The sequence below is a fragment of the Priapulus caudatus genome, unplaced genomic scaffold (genome assembly GCF_000485595.1).
Source record: "Priapulus caudatus unplaced genomic scaffold, Priapulus_caudatus-5.0.1 Scaffold298, whole genome shotgun sequence".
Lineage (NCBI taxonomy): Eukaryota > Metazoa > Priapulida > Priapulimorpha > Priapulimorphida > Priapulidae > Priapulus > Priapulus caudatus.
In genome coordinates, this window is record NW_014577359.1 from 273,955 (window position 1) to 291,880 (window position 17,926).

Genomic DNA, 17,926 nt, shown 5'->3' on the forward strand with positions numbered 1-17,926 from the left:
GGAAGACGTAATGGTCAGTGTAGGTTGATTCGTACAGGTCTTCGTAAGGAATGGTGTGTCTCTTGAAGTAGACGTATGGCGAGTGCGTCGTCGTCGTGTGTTTGTGAAGGTAGCCGTAGTAATATGACGGCTTATATCCGTAACCGCCATGTCCTCCCTGGCCGCTATTACCTCCACCATGTCCTCCATTTCGTCCGTTGTAATAGTAGCCCTCTGCTGCTATGGCGGCAACCTATACAAGCACGTGACAACAAAGGTGTTAATATAGCTGTGACTAACGCTGTGACTATATTATAAAGAAAATTTCAAATAAAGGTGTGTTGAATGAATGAAGCTGTCCGCGTGACTATTGTTATATAGCTATGTTATCTGGAATGATCTACTTCATATATATATATATATATATAATATATATATAATTGAACTGTGTTCAATCATCATAATATCATGTTTACTCAATACCGATTGATCATTTTTTTATTGTTATAAGGCATCAAGTCACGTATAACTATTATTGTTATTATCTTTAATTCGGAACGAATGTACTTTCTATTGCCTAGTTTGTCATTAATTCACTAAAGCTCTAGTTAAAGGTAATGGTTAGAGGGCATGTATGATACTAAGCCGGAAAGGTTGACGGGTCATATATACTCGCTCTGCCTTTTTTGCGTGCAGCAATTCAATGCGGTAAATTGCGACCATGGTACAAACACCAGAGACAACAACACGTGTCCATCCCAGATGATAATTGGCATAGTTTGACCTAGTGTGGTGTCGAAAGCAGGTTATATTTACCGAACAATGCGGGTGTTATAATTGGTCTCACTCAACCGGTTGCACGCAAAATCATTACTGATCACAGGTGGTTTTCACGGTTGCTAACTTTCTTACTGATTTTTTAGCTTTCGCCGGTAGTTTATTAATTAGTGGTATCCGCGTGGTAGCTACCAGAGCTGACAGCAATTCAACGCATAAGGTCGTCGTTCCAGATGGCAGATGATGGGGGGTTATTATTTACGTGCGCGTATAATATTCTTTATTATGAAACTTGTCGCTGTGGCAAGGACAACAAGTTACTGCCAGTGTCTGCGACATGTGGTGGTAGGCCTACGTAATGGCAACGTTGAAAAGAGTCCCCAATACAGTCCGGCAATGTCGTTCACCATCGCCATATTCGATGAGTAAAAAATACAAGGTGCATGGCGACCGAACTGAGAGGAAACCCTATCGAACGAGCTAAACTCCCTGAGCTCAGTCACGGAGCGTTACATGCAGCTAACATGCTGCTTTTGTCGGGGAGTCAGCGCAAAATATGTTACGTATCTCGTTATTGTAATCGACTTATGCTAGAATGTCATCTAATATCGTGTAACAATATGAAATCGATTTGCGGCCCTTACCATTGTCGCCATAACGAGTAGCGTCTTTCCTATTCTCACCATTGCGGTGGTGATGAACTGGCCAGGTTATGACACTATTTTCCTGAAAGAAATTCATATCAACGTTAGTTTACACACATTCTGTTACGAGCAGTCCTCACTGCCCTGCCTGTGGCAACTACACTTTAACAAGCGAATCGTCACAAAATAAATATAATAAACAATAAAAACATGTATGCATTGTAGTTATTTGGGGAACGAGTAGAATAGCTGTTGCCTAGCCCGGGATATTTAATACCTTTTACAATTTGCAGCTACTCGTTGAGTAACGTACGCCCGTCACAGATGACCGTTATATGTTCCTTGGTGGTTGAGAAAATGACCGGTAAGTGACTCGTTAGAATGACTGAAGTAAATGTGCAGAGAAATCTCATAAGCCAACGCTAGCAAAATAGGCTTATGCATAAAAACTGCCCCACTGCGCCTTCATGCTTTTTTGACATCCGGCAAGATGGTGCAAACTTCACCCGCGGCAGGCTCGGACCTTTATAAAGATCTACTAACACATAGACATTCACTACTAAAGAGAAGGTTGACTATATAGCTGTCGAACTCTTGAATACTTCCATGACAGGGGCTTCAGCTTTACTGCATGCTCTTCTCTTTTGATTTTGAGGAACTACTATCCTAGGTCATCAGACACATCTGTGACATTGCTATGGGTCTTATAGGTGTTATGCGTGATACCTGTTGGTACCGTATCATACTGCTCGTGTCAGTGCTGTCATGATATAACTTAACAATGAACGCCGTATATTCGTTCTGGCAATACGTCGACCTCTGCGCAATCGAGGAACAATGCGTGTGCATGTAAATTTTCTGCCATTGCTGCGGCATCGGTCACGAGGCGAAGCACGCGGCGGGCTTGTCGTTAACAAATGACTCGTTCTTTCCGATATATGAAGGGCACGGTGATTAACGCTAACCGATAACGGTGTCATCACGGCACCCGGGGCACACACACACACTCGTAAGCACGCGCTGTGAGTCATCGTCAACACACATAAGGACTACGCATCGGCGACCTTTCTTTACGAACGAGTTATACTCCCATCGTTCGTAGCGCGTGCACAAGCACCACATGCTCGTTCAAATTTAGGTCTCTGTGTTACTAGCAGTTTAGAAACTGAACTGTAACTAGAATATGCACATAGAGAACAATTATTAATAATACATACTGTGACTCGAAGAAGAAACGTTAACTTGTGAACGTTAAGTAAAAACGTACGGGTCAGGATTGCATAACGAATTAAATAGGAAGATATTAGGCTGGCATTTGAGAATATGTTATGATATACATATTGCATAAATCGGTAGGCCTACATATTTGCGTTTTCAGATATCAACTTTTATGATTGTAGGCCTACATCGAAAATGTTTAGATTGGACGCTGCCCTAATATTATACAATTAATCTTTTACCTGGCAATTTTTGGCTTACGATAAAAACTCACACTGCTAGTGAAATATACGATATTGCAATAACCCTATTATCTTTAACAATTAAATAAGAAACGTCCCCGGTCTGTATACTGTGGCTGAAACGTTGAGTAGCTTCGTTTGTGAGGGCGCTTCTAGTGTTAACCGCCAGGGTTGTAGGCATACGATCATCGACAGTTCTGCAACATTTTTCAACATTTTTCCAGCAAATACCGCGTTACCAATATAACTTTAACCTATACTTAAACTAAAAATGATGCCTGGACTGTTGTTCCCAATTAGAAATGGGTTGATGGGCACTGAACTGCTGAACAGGCACTGAATTTCATTATAACGAGTATTAAACACAATTGATTTTTATCAGCTGTTGAAAAGATTTGTCTCGTGTAGCACTATTACCCTGTAATGTAAGATTGTTTTTGGTAGATGCTAAAATTTATATCAAAGAACCCGTGAGATTCTATGTGAGATTCTATAAAGACGTACACCAGCTGTTCCAATACTGCACATGCGATGAGCTCTTACATAACTGAATTCATTTTAATCGAACAGTCGTGATCGTAAGGTTTCTATCTGTAAATATCTGTAAATGGAACAGGAACCTCGATAAAGGTTCCAAGCATAGTATTCTTATATATTTACTCGAAAGCTTTCTAAACGGACGGTGAAAAAAACACGAAAAGGACAACGCATCTATTATTGCTACATTTAAGCGCGCAGGCACTCTAGTCAATGAAGTTAAACTCATCTTGTGAAATAGCCTGGCACTTCCTTGTCTTTTGTCGGATTTTTTTAACATAAAACTAGAGTACGTATGCGTGACTCCGTGACTTGTTTTGCCCCAAGCAAGTTTAATAATCATTGGACATGAATATGCATTGTGCTATCCTGGGATTAAAGTCTGGTGACCGCATATACGAAAGGTGTGTCACAGGCTAGATTAGTTGTTATAGGTCACAATGCCTTTTAATTGGCAAGTAATTCATTACTCGGTCCTCGCAATATACGCTATTGTGCCCTACTTATGCGTACACACGCGCGCGCGCACACGCACACACACACACCCACACACATTTATTTATTTATAATCTGTTTATTATATTTTTTATCACTTTATTTACTTATCTGTTTTTTGCAAGCAGCAGATTAATTGGAATTGTTTTATCCACGCTGATGATAGACCATCCCCAATGTCGTACACCGCCGCAAAAAGTCATAGTCAACAACGAATCAAACAACGCATTCGTGATTATCATGGGCACCGACAATAGATTTCGCATACAACAAAGTCAGGCGTCCGAAAGTACCGCCATTCAAATTAGCCATGCATGTAGCCGCCGGTACACTGTATCCTTTCGATAGTTGTTCATGGTATCCGAAGTAGTAGGGCACCTACACACCTGAGCACACACGCGACAGGTGAGGTAAATCAGAGCGGAGCGTCTCGGCCCTAATCAGCGCTTTATCTCAAACTTATAATGTAGCGTTGCATGGACTATATTAGGACAATCATTTCTATTGCTCGGAATACCTTTGAAATTAGACGATATACGCATACACACACATGATGGATTCGCGTCTATGCGTTTCTGACCGCTGTTGTAACATTTCATTCAACTTTTGCAGTCAGTCGAATACAGAAAAGTGTTTGCCCTTTCGCAATCTCTCAACTAGCTGTCGCCAAACTACAGGCATAGTTTGAAAGTACCATTAGTGCGTGAGTGAGTGAACTAAAACTATATTATATAGCTTACAGATAGCTTACAGATAGGCAGCTGACCGCTAGTCAGTTTTACCAATGTTTACATCTATGCTGTAGTGTGCTACAAGTTTATTCCTAGTATTAGTAGTAATCTTAGTAAGGACCTTTTGACAAATTATTCTCAAGGTTTAGAATACATTGTAATATAGCAGATATAATTTAGAGAATTCACGTCTGGCCTTTTACTGAATGGTAATAGATTTATATGTCTGTCGCGACAATTGAGGCATTTATGTTGCCTGCGAAAGGGAAGAAATCGTGGGTGAGTTATTAACAGTGACCACAATATTTAGATTTGAAGCGGTAGATTCGTTGTGAGAAATGTATTCAACCTGTCTGTATGTAAATCCTTATCTCAAATATTATTATTGACGATCATAATGAAAAGTAGAAGTGGAATGTGCTGCACTCTATAATATACTACTAAGTATTACGTAATACTATCATATAAGTATACTGCGACACTCGTAGTCGAAACCCGCAACATTCACCCATTCACCTATAGGCCTAGTACTTTTATACTATAGTCTGGTTATAGCGAGTGGAGTAATTATACCAAATCATGCAAATAATGGATGTCCTAAAATGTTTGGCGAGTCACGGCACGCTGCGTGACACCGCGCCCAACTGTAATATAAATGTTTATGATTGACCTAGTCTCATTACCTAGTTGCATCAAAATAGCAACTAGGCACGGGTTGATTGTCTCCGGTTATCTGTCGCTGACGTGCTACGTGTACTAACTAATATAAGTTGGAACGAAAACGAAACTACATGCGCTGAATTGGCCGCGTTGCAAAGTGTCAAATAGCCCGAGGCTCTTTACGTCTCCATTGTAGGTGACGAAGCGAACGTATCCTATTATAGTTTTCCCACACTTAACATTCTGCGAGCATTCAAACAGACAGTTGAGAAGCGTACACACAGACACGTGAGAAAGTTCGTGACCAATTTAGCCGCGGCAAGTCGTTCATCTCGCCCGCGGCTCAGTTGTTATAACCCAACAACAACATAATGGAAATGTTCTTTTATGTCCGTCTTGTCGACTTTATCTTTCACTAGTTCGGTGGTTCGGACAGGTTTTGTAAAATGATGCATTGAAAAGTGAAAATGTTATTATCATTACAATAGCAGTTATAAATAGTTTGGGGCAACTGGCATTGGAGTAATGAATTCACCTGCGCTAGGAGATTCCTGGAAAAATAGGGGATGAAATCTGGTTTAGGTTAATGAACTTATATTAGCTTAAAGAAGTGTGATGAATATATAGCTTAAAGGCTCGACGGTCTGCACGTGAATATGAAGCTGAATTGCTGCGTTGTATATCCAGTTAACACGCTCATATTTGCAAACTTTTAAAACCCTAATATTTTACCAATACATTTTATAAGCTAAGCCTCGAACGAATTTATAGCTATCATTGACACGCTACATAGAATAAAAAAATAAATACTTTCTAACGATCACGACAATCAGTGATTCTTGCTCTTTGGGGAAGCGTGATATAGTGAGATGGCATGCAGTTCTTACCTTTTCTGTCGTTGCCGCTGAAGTCTTGCAATCGAAATCTCAGATCACAATTAGAGATGCACATACACAGGGACCGTGAAAGTCGGAGCGGCCCGGCGGATATCGACACTGCCCAGCGTAAAATGACAAAGCGCCATCAATAGCGGGACAGTTATATCAATGTATCTAGGTCTTGACCCAGAATTGGTACCGGCTACAGGGTGCAATGTGGGTTAGGCGCGGTGGTACTAGCTGAGCTGCTGCGCTGCGCGGGCCATGCGCCAGGTACAAAGCAAGGAATCCGCGCAGATGGATCACAAGTGTAAGGGCCTATCACGATAAGACAATTAGTCACCGAGCGCACACTTGGATCCGGGTTGCTATTGTTTTTCGCTTCGGAACGGCAGCAGTCTACGATCGTTGCTAGCGTTAGTTATGAGCGATCATTTCCACGGCGTCTCTATTAACTCTAAGATCACCGTGATTTTTGCTGATATCATATCGAATAATCCTACCAATTTTCCACGCACAAAAATTGGTGAAAGTTTCTGCTTGAGCGCGTCTAAGTTCATCCCTATCTCGAGACACGTGAATGATGTGCACACGTCGTGATTGATACACACGTCGTAATTGTATGCATGGGTACTTGTTAGGATGCGAGCCACGGTATCAGGCGGTACCAGTACCAACTAGTGAAAACACGCCTGTGTTACTCTGGGATGCATGTCACGCATGAGGAGATAAGAAGGTGTTGCAGAACTCGAGATCGCGCGTATGAGTTGTTAGATCATTTTAAATAAGTAAAAGTTTAATGGGGAAAATGGGGCAACCTATACACGATTGAGATCTATTCGCACCAAGTATTCAGTTAAAGGTGAATAGCAACTATAGCAACAGTAACAAATGCATAAAAAGACCAGAATACATTAACAATATGACGACTACGGTGACGATTACGATGATGATGACGGCGATGGAAACGTTGACATTGGCAGGGACAGTGACAGTGACACTGACAGTTACAATCATAGTAACAGTGACAATAACAACAACAGTGACAGTGTCAGCGACAGTGATAGTGTCAGTGACAGTAACAATAACAATGACAGTGATAGTGACAGGGAAAGTGACAGTGACAGCGACAGTGACATAACAACAAGAATAATGACAACGACAACGACAACAATAAGACAACGACAACGACAACGACAACGATAACGATAACGATAACGATAACGATAACGATAACGATAACGATAACAATAACAATAAAAATAACAATAAAATAACAAGCCCACAGGCCCGCAGATTTTTCATTACCCACATCCCTATTTCGGTAAGTCCCCACATCCCCTTTGTATAAGTCTATTTTAACTGACATACAAATCGATATAATATATAATATACATATATATATATATATATATATATATATATATATATATATAATGTTTATCTAATTATAAAAGCTTAATTAAAATAACTAGCTAATAATTATAATGGCTTAACTATTATAATATTTCTAACCAGTGGAGTTTTCTCAATTCTAAATTGAGTTATCTGTTTCACTTTCTCTAAAATCATAATTTTAATCCCCATTTTATCATAAATTTGTTCATATGGATTCTGTTATAAATCCCAGTACGTTTGAACTAGTCTGCTTGCGCAGTGTACGTAGAAATAAATGACATCATGCTGGATTTTGAATTTGAATACGCTTACACAAAATTACATGCAGAGAATACTGCTTCGTTTACTTAATCATTAATTAATTCACAAGTTATTTTTTAAATTTCATTCTTTTTCCTAATTCTTAACTTAGAATCAAACTAAATTTAATTTATGCTTAATTACTTTTCCATCTGTAGTTGCTTGCGTAAATTGTCTTGAATGTCTACTAGGAATGATTTCTTAATTAAAAACACCGCAAATATCTAATTTCCTTGCCAATAACATTGATTGCGCACGATTTTCGGCAGACGATGAACAAAAATACAAGGATCAGAAAAAAAATCCTATAAATTTTCCAGAAAAGATTACCACACGCATAATATAACCGCATGATAATTTCGAATGGGAAAACCGAAAGCCCGATGCCGAATTTCTCTTGTAATGAGCATTCACGTTGAGAGACCTCCAATCGTCGACGCATCCCAATACTTGTTAAATCCGGCGTTTAGCTGGCAGCGTCGTCGCGAAGGTCGCACGCACACACTCGCGTTATAGAGAAACGCGGCGCAATTAATGGCATCCTCATCCGCCCCGTTGGGTAACGGCCTACAGATAGGATTCGCATGGTCGCATTCTTACACCCTTCTACTCGTACGCGGCAGCCTTCAACGGTTTGATGACGTACAGCCATGCCAGCACTTCAACGTGCGGAATGACAGCCGGACTTGCTAGTTAATCACTATTATGAAACGGTGCGACGCCGTACTTTGCTGCCTATCCGCGGATAGGTGTGTGTATATACAAGAGCAACCGCAGCTGGCGCACACAATGGAAACGGGTGAAAATATAGGTTAGGCGGTTTGTATAACACGCCGACCCGGAAGTGACGTTGTATGTTGATGGCGACTACAACTTTCGTTAGCTCGTGGATTTATTGGTTCGTATAGTGTCTGCCGCGTTCGGGGATGATTTCCGTGCCTGTAAAATTTTGTTGCAGGAATTTGTCATGTGTGCTCAACGTTATATTGAATAAACGTAAAGGATATTAGGTCTTGGTACTATTTTTGGTAGTATATTCGCTCATCATTTGCCTTTCAGCGCAAACTAATTGAGATTAATTATATCAGCATTTTATTAATTTAAACATACGTTGGCTATCACTCGGCTGAGTAAAGAAATATAACTTGTTTGTGTGTAACTTTTGCCAACTTGAAATCGCACATGAAAATCACCTGCTGATTATAAGGATATATTAAACGAGAATGTTTCTAGGTTCTATATGATGATGATAGTGGTGTGGGCACGTAATGACCTGTGTAACAAGAATGCTGTCTTACCGGGCATATTAAATTATATTACACGCGCCATTGTATAATTTATTAAATGGAAGTTACATAGATAATGAAACAAGTATAGACGCGTGCCAACGTACGAATAACCACGATAGTCATGCATGCACCACACGCATATGATCGCATGCACGTACGCACGTAGACACAGGCGAGCGCGCACGCAAGCAAGCACGTGCGCCGGCAGAAAACGCAGAAACGGCACGCCACACACATACACACACACACACACACACACACACACACACACACACACACACACACACACACACACACACACACACACACACAAACACATACACACACGCGCGCACACACACACTCACACACAAACACACACACACACATACACACGCGCGCACACAGCGCACTGTCAATGTTACACTATGATGTCCTTTCGGCTTCATTTTCGTCCTCCTCTGAATTCCTCCTAGAGGTTGTTTGTTCGAACTTGGGGGCAAACAGATCGAGCCTTGTTGTGTGGTTAGCGTGGCGCCATTTAGGGCGTTACATCGCCTACTCTGTTCTGCTTCTAATTCGCGACCTACTTGTATATACTTATGCGACCAATGGTGCACCCGCGTGCCCTTTCTAACAGCTTTAGTATGATTCGTCTCATTCCGGTAAAACGCTTCTCTCTATTTGCGATGCGCGCATTTCGTTTTCACTCTGCTTGCACAGTTCTGGAGTTGCACCACTAGTTCAATGGGTCAGTCCTGCAGACGAGAGTGGGGTAGAGGTCAAATCCTGCTGTGGCAGCAAGCAGCGAAAGCGCCACAGATTTCACGCATAACCGGCTAGCAGGTGGCGTAGAATCGCTGTAAACTATACCCTCGTCACGCGCGCACCTACGCTAATAGTTCTCACTTCAATTCACACATTCGTCAAAGCTGCATAAATAGCATTTCTAACGTTTTCATATCAAATCGATTAAATACACGCAGTTATACGTATCTTCATACTATCTTGTAACGGACGTTAACTCTATATAATACCATGTTTGGGTCTATTTAGCATAAGCAGTTTGCCATTCCAAATTAAATTAATTACCTGTATGGGGTGTGTCAAGTGTTAACGTTTATGAGAAATAGCATTTCAATATTATTTTGCCAAACGTGAAAATATAGATAAACTGGGTGAATATGCTTTGCCAAACCGTATAATGTTTTTACTGAACAATATCGTGTCGATGCCGAACCGTATCATGTTTATACTGAACAATATCGTATTAGTGCAGCAGTATCATGTTGGTGCCGAACAGTATCGTGTCAGTGCAGCAGTATCATGTTGGTGCCGAAAAGTATCGTGTTGATGTCCAGCAGTATCGTGTTGGTACTGAAAACATATATGATAGCGAATCAGGTTGTTAAAAAAATTCAATGGGCTGGAAAATTTCCTTGAGCGGAAATTCTTGCAAGACTCGCCAACTAACGAAGTTTTGCCGCCGCTATGGCGACAAAGACGCCATATTAAAATACGTAAAGCAACGCGGGTGATGACATTCGAAGGCGAGGATACCATGAACACAGCCTCTTGCACTTCTTCGCAGTTTATCTGAAGAACGCGTAACATTCTCGACACGAAATCCGAACACGGGAATTAGAGACGACCTAAGTGCACCACCTTCGCCACGGGGGGATACTCCATTGTACCAGCGCCACGTTGTATACTGGACTATGACAGACATTGCGAACTAACTGCTTGACATAACAGCGTCCGTGCGCAGGTTAGGCGTCAATAGACACCGGTGGGTAAAGATAATGCACGTATTGTTCGTGCGCGGTCGTCTTTGTTCGTTTGACCGGAATGTTCGTGATCGTTCATTGCTACCAGGTTCATTATAACAGGTCAGCATCATGCTAGCACGGATGTCTGCTGCAGTAAAGAGTTGTATAGGCCTATTTAGCAGTATCAATATCTAGCTACAGCCACGCGGATATAGAGGGCTCGCTATAACTATCTCATTAGCAATTATGATGATGATGATGATGATAATAATAATAATAATAATAATAATAATAATGATGATGATGATAATAATAATAATAATAATAATAATAATAATAATAATAATAATATAAATAAAGTATTATGTTGATAACACGTGCTTGCTGATTGATATAACAGTACCATCTGCATGAGAAAAATGTGTCACTCCAAGTAATTGTGAAACCTTTATATTACAAAGATGTAGAGATCGGAAGTAATAAAATGGGGAAAATGAAAACGATAATATATAGCATAGCTCTTGTAGTGGTCGGATATTTAGGAATCATAAGAAATGAACGACAAAGAATGTCCGCGCGTGTATATATATATATATATTATATTTGTGCGTGCCGATAGATAGTATTAATATTAAATATTATTTTTAGTAATATGAAAAAATATGGTGCAAAACCATGGGAACGTGAAAGAATACGTCAAATTTCTACCGATGCCACATTGTGATATATATATATATATATCCTTTGTACCCGTGTGAGGTTACAAGAACAGTATGTTAACTTCTTAGCACGTAACTTTGCGCAACCGGATATTCTTTCGCTACCCGATGATTCACCGTGTCACTGCCCCGCCTTCAACAATGGCGCGTTTTAATAAAACGCCCTCTTACTATGTGTTGTTGGATGATCTCACCATCACTGTCTAACACATGTTGCTTCCATAAAAATGGAATATATAGTGTGTGTAGTGAGTGGGAGGGGAGGTGCGTGCGTGCGAGCGTGTGTCTGTCGGTGTAATAATGAGTTAGAGCAAAGCGACTATATTGATCAATATAGGCTCTTTGGTTAGATCACAATATATATTCTGCTAAGGTTTGGAAAACCAGTCCTGGTTACATGAACGTCAAATTATACGAATACTGCGCGCGAGTAAAGCTAAATGCGTCTATTTTCTTGCGAAATGCACATGTGTAGTTAATCTTCGGTCTTGCATGACTTTAGCAAGTCACTAAAGTTATGATCACGTAGGTGTTTCGCTGGAGAGCTGGTGTATAGCACTCACATATTATTATTATTATTATTATTATTGCGATTTCACCATTCTATAATTGCCGGACACCGGGTAATTTAAATCTGCCATCGGTGCTTGCTGAGATATGAAACCCTGATATTGATATAGTTAGTAGTTATATGATGACGTTAGATATATTAGTGTACTTATTGCACAGTTACGTATTACACTCAGCATACTAAGGATATATGAATATATAAATTGAATATAGGCTATATTCTAAATCAGCCATAGAAGAAGAATTACGTATGTAAGTTAATGATTCGTGAATGATTTCCCATAACAATAATTCGTGCCTTCCAGTGTGTTATATATTGCCAGCGGGACTTATTCTCAAAACTATTTGCACTCATATATTTCTTGTGTTTTTTTGTAGCTAGGTAGGCCTATATATAGCTAGGCACTATAATATTACCTGAGCACGCGCATCGTTAAAATACTGGAAAACATAATTGATCGCATATAGATTTATTCCCAAGAGAACCTTAACAATAACTATGCCCGACAATGAAGTGCTGCTGCAACTATGGCTGTATATACTGCTATGGTTTCCTACACCTACTATGGTGTCCTGCATGCGCTATAGAATATTTCCCCATGCATATTCAGCCATACATCCACTATGACATCTTACAACGGCCATAGAGCACCAACCCACCGCACTATACACGCACCCTGCACACTATGCGGCACCAAATGTATCTAAGAGACCTACCCTTAGTATGAAGTACAAACCCACATGGCGCTACACATCTAACATGGAGCCTACAATATGACTGAACGCATTTAACAATTTATACTTGAATAAGTCATACTACAAATCCCTATACCTATACCTATACCAAATCCCTATCCCTACTACCTAAAAGTTCATATTGGATTCACTTCATTTTCATCCATCATATAATTTATATTGTCAAATAGCACTATATCGCATATCTATCACTTGTATTCATATTATATATATATATATATATATATATATATATATATATATATATATATATATAACCTCTTGCGATCGAATGATAACTGGCTTAATAAATATAACATGTTCAACGAGCTATAGTGAACGCTCTCTACTTCAGCTTCTTCATACGGAATAGCTGTAGATATGAAAGTGTCATGAAGCCTAAGCCAAGCCCAGTCAGAGCGACCATATTCCTCCAAAGGTCCCATTCCGAATCGAACTGCATACCATTTAGAGTGAGGTAGTCGGATCCATTCGTGCACGTATATACGCTAGAGAGGATAGAGAGAGAAAACAAGTCATTATTTGTTTAATGGGGGCCAGTACCGGCAGATTGCTTAAGGAATTAAACTTTCAATTAGCTGTTTTTTGTTTAAATTGACTGTTAGATTCATATAGATTCTTAAGTGCAATTTGCTCATGTTAGCTCATGTAAGACGCATTAGTAGGAGCGTGTAGTGACCCCACTCTACTATCATAAGGAAAACTCACAGTTCCTCCTCAACGGTGACGTTAGCACAGAATTGAGCTCCTTTGAGTTCGATCAGAGAAAGCGCGTTGAAAGCATAATGTTGGATGCTGAGGTACTTTATCCAAGAGAGCCAGACAGGCATGGTGTTCAGGTTAACCAGCAAACCAGCAAATATCTGAATGCAAGGTCAGGAGGGAAGTGATATTTCTTAGGCTATCAGGTGTTAATTAAGGCATCATATGGATTGCACATTGCAACCCATGCGAATGCGCACACGTACAGAAGCACACGCGCGCACCTGAACGCGCGCACACACCAGCCGCGCGCACGCACGCATTCACGTCCCCTCATACGCCCAGACACGCGTACATGCACGCACACGCTCATACACGGAAACAGAGATAGAGAGACGCGCGCGTACACGATTAAGTGAGATTCTCTTGCCTTAACTCTCTCATATGTCTTGTTATGGGGGCCATGTTGACATCCGAGTCTTATGAGGCCGTGAACGCGATAGATTAAAACGTTAACGTAAAAGTAATAACCTAATAAAGTCTAAAACTAAATTAAATAAAGCATTTAAACTGAATAATTATTGTAAAAAATTGCTGGTTTCTACTCACATTCATCAAAAGAAAGCACATTGATGCGAGCATGTTCGCGATGGCAAACACATTGAATGTTGCTGATGCTGCGAACGCTACTCCGGATGAAGCGATCGTCACCAGAATCAGGACGAGGAAAAACTCGAAAAACGCAGCCGCATCAACACGCAAGCCTGCATAAAAAAAACAGTGAGGCGTTAACGAGATGCTTTTTTATATTGAGCTGTTGAAATGGTGAAAATGGCAGCCATCATGTGCCGCTATAATTAATTATATAAATTGATAAAAGAAGGCAACTAATCTACTATTATTTCGTATTGATGAACTACGCATGCGTGCGCGTGTGTGCGTGTGCGTGTGCGTGCGTGCGTGCGTGTTTTTGTTTTTAAATGTGCGTCTGCGTATTTATTTATTTATTTATTTATTTATTTGTTTGTTGATTTATTTATTTAGATACCAATCATCCAGTATGTTATAGCCGAATACACAACCACAGGCACCATTCGTCGGGGAAGAAAATCGCTGAAGACTTTCGCCATAAAGTATACAGACACTCGGTAGAATCCACTGATGTTCTCGTGACTGCGGGTAATTAAAAATGGTACACAACTTAAAATCGCACGAACACAAAAGTAATATTACCACTGCGTTTAAAATCCGCATTACAATTTATATGGAGGAAACTTACTATCTCCCTTGTATATGCGAAAACGTTATAACAAGATGAGTACGCAAGAAAATAAATAAATATCGCTAATGTTGCAGACTTATTCAAGTTGGAAGGTTAGATGTGAATTTTACATTACTAGCTAGTGTTTCTCATTGATTAAGTATACCTACTCAATGCAATATTATACCATACTAAAATACGTACCTCACTTTTTATTATCATTAGTTATAACAATTGTGATTAGCTGTCTATAACTTACATGAATATCGGACGTTCCTTTATAAAGAGTTCAACGGATGACAAGTTTCCAAACACCAAGCCGAGGAGGATGAGGAAAAAAACTCCAACTCTGTTGCAACAGACAAAGACACAAGTGAATAATTAAATACATCCGATAAAGAATTGTGATTGAACTTTCCATATTACACGTCTACGTGGACATGCTAGCTTGTGATACTTTCCGTTTACAATAAATGCTATAAGAAATTGACAGCACAATTTTGCACGAGTACAGTAATTTGTATACCACGTCTATGTGTATGACAATGTGTTAATTTTGGTCCATATGACGAGCTGGATATCTCACCTGTCTTGAATTGCATTGAGAGGATTGCCACCAATTTGAAAGTAGATGGTTCCAACTACAACCGCTTGGATCAGCATTACAACTGTCTGAAAGTCCAGCAAAAAGTTTCGAGTTAATCTACGATGCCTATATCATGCATAGAACTATTTGTAATGATATAATATAAAAATGAAAACCGTCAAATAAAAAGTTATATTATTATATTATATATAACTTTTCATTTGACGGTCTCAACCTGCGCAGCTCAGCTAAGTATTTATCCTCAACGAAACGTTGTTAGTATATTATCCGCTAGTTAATATAATGCCCTCTGAAATATAAACTTTGGAAGTTATCTACCGGCAACTACTACAGATTTTTTATGTTTAATGTCTCAATAAAATGTCACTAGTACTTGACAATTAATGCGCCTGTTGTAATACGCAGGAAAGCGCAGAACACTTTGGTGAATAGAAATCAATTGTTGGCGTCCGGGCAGCGCACCTGCACAACAGAAGTCATTGGATTTCTCATAATGTTGAGTCCAGCTCTCCCGGAGACGATCTTCAGCTACAATTATATTATCGGTTATCATCGATTATCATTTAGCGATTATCGATCCATTATTATCGATTTAGTTGCAGAAACCCGCGGTAATCACAAAGATTCGATAATTTCGGAAGCTCGAATGCCTCTCAAATTGAGCATGATCGTTGTTTTATGAATGATAAACACAGTAGGCGTGGAAAGTGATATAAACTTGCAGCTAGTATAAGAGTTTTAAATTTTTACATCAGGGTCTGCTAGGCTACAAGTCTACACGGTAAAAATGAAGCAACGCTTGACTCGCAACACCCGTGACCAACTGTTCTACTCTATCACCTTCCTTACCTGATGACCCCAGCCTTTACTATACTACGTCACGTTCCTTACCGGATGACCCCAGCCGTAACTAAACTCCGTTATTAACCAATGCCTTAATTTACCACATCTTCCTCCCTCTCTCTCTCACCATCTATTCCTTCTCGTCTTCCTCTGCTTCTCCTCCACTACTCCCCCTCCATATTCTCAGCAATAGTAAACCGAGGTGTACTATTTGCTACTATTTACCTCTGACCAATTTTCCGATGACAAGTTTTTCAGTGACCAATTTTCCTACACCCACTTTCTTCCTTCCCTACCTGGTGACCCCATCCGTTGCTGTAATCTACTGCCTTGAGTTGTTGCTCAGTACCGCTCGCCACCCTGGCGTTGTAATCGTTGAGGATCGGATCGATCTCCTTCTGCACTCGTTGGTTATATTCCGACTGATTGTAAGCTTTCAATAGGACGTTGAAGCGTTCTGCCATGCGGTCAAATCTCTGATCGGCTGGCAGAGAGGATAGGATAATAATATCATATAGAGACTATATTTTTATTGCTGTTCGGCGCTATTTGAAAATGACGAAGTAGGTATTCAACACGATTAATACGGCGACAACTGTATTTTCTATGCTGATGCTTTGGCACGAAATCTGTCAGTCTCGCTCTTTCTTGTAATTAGCAAACGACGTTTTGATAATTAAATAAATAGTAAAAGTATATGACTCTGTTCTGAAGTTCTTTGCTTTAAAACATATTTTTAACATACATTTAATATAAACAAACGTTCATAGTTCAATCTATAACTGGTCACTGTGTAAGAAGTATATAAAGCACTGCAATTTATAGATGACACGAAGCGTCTTGAAATAGTTAACCTAGCTAAGAAGCCCAATGAGTGCATTTGCTACTAAAGAACAACGGGCTGCATAGTCTGAAAGGGTATAATTTAGATCGTGTGAGTACGGACGGTATGGCTATACAATATCGCTGGGATCGACAGGATTTAAAGGCACTGTACCTTCATTCGTACTCTGTGATTTATTTAAATGTTTGTTGGCTTCAGATGATTGTGCAATATTCTCTGGAAGAGGAAAAAAGAAATGTCAGGATTGTAAAACATGAAAGCAATAAGCACATTTACGATTAATGTAGTTTTACTACATAAATATTCTCAGTTGATACCTAATAACCTAGTACGATCATTACTATAACATTTAGTCTGCAGTAGGGTTGTGTATATGTTTTCTTCTGAATCATAGCCTACCTTGCCCCTCATCACTACACAGTCTCTCAGAATTATAGCTTACTTTCCCCTCTCATCACTACACAGTCTCCCAGAATTATAGCCTACCTTCCCCCTCATCACTACACAGTCTCCCAGAATTATAGCTTACTTTCCCCTCTCATCACTACACAGTCTCCCAGAATTAAAGCCTACATTTTACCTCATCAGTACATAGTCTCCCAGAATAATAGTCGTCATCCTTACCTCTTGTTGACTGCAGCCCTTCGGAACTGTAAGGTATCTTACTTCTTATCAAATATACAGTCGTTGTTCAGATCTGTAACTAACCTGTCTTCTCGTTTTCTTCA

General features: G+C 39.9%; 1 protein-coding gene and 1 long non-coding RNA gene across 2 annotated transcripts in view; both read right to left on the reverse strand.

Moving 5' to 3' along the window:
- Positions 1 to 28: 28 nt before the first annotated feature.
- On the reverse strand, positions 29 to 6,368 carry LOC106808720. The gene is made up of 3 exons (XR_001393803.1): positions 6,171 to 6,368; positions 1,401 to 1,482; positions 29 to 232 (listed from the first exon to the last, which is right to left on the reverse strand). It is a non-coding gene; the product is annotated as an uncharacterized LOC106808720 (long non-coding RNA).
- A 6,898-nt stretch (positions 6,369 to 13,266) lies between these two features.
- Positions 13,267 to 17,926, reverse strand: part of LOC106808706 (ATP-binding cassette sub-family G member 2-like) — a 23,473-nt gene continuing 18,813 nt past the window's right edge. Inside the window, exons 7-16 of the mRNA XM_014811535.1 lie at positions 17,907 to 17,926; positions 17,352 to 17,414; positions 16,651 to 16,838; positions 15,974 to 16,039; positions 15,491 to 15,576; positions 15,164 to 15,253; positions 14,692 to 14,816; positions 14,253 to 14,407; positions 13,650 to 13,804; positions 13,267 to 13,429 (exon numbers count right to left, since the gene is read on the reverse strand). The exon at positions 17,907 to 17,926 is cut by the window's right edge and continues 100 nt beyond it. Coding sequence (XP_014667021.1) covers positions 13,267 to 13,429; positions 13,650 to 13,804; positions 14,253 to 14,407; positions 14,692 to 14,816; positions 15,164 to 15,253; positions 15,491 to 15,576; positions 15,974 to 16,039; positions 16,651 to 16,838; positions 17,352 to 17,414; positions 17,907 to 17,926 — 1,111 coding nt within the window. The remainder of the gene's footprint in view (positions 13,430 to 13,649; positions 13,805 to 14,252; positions 14,408 to 14,691; positions 14,817 to 15,163; positions 15,254 to 15,490; positions 15,577 to 15,973; positions 16,040 to 16,650; positions 16,839 to 17,351; positions 17,415 to 17,906) is intronic.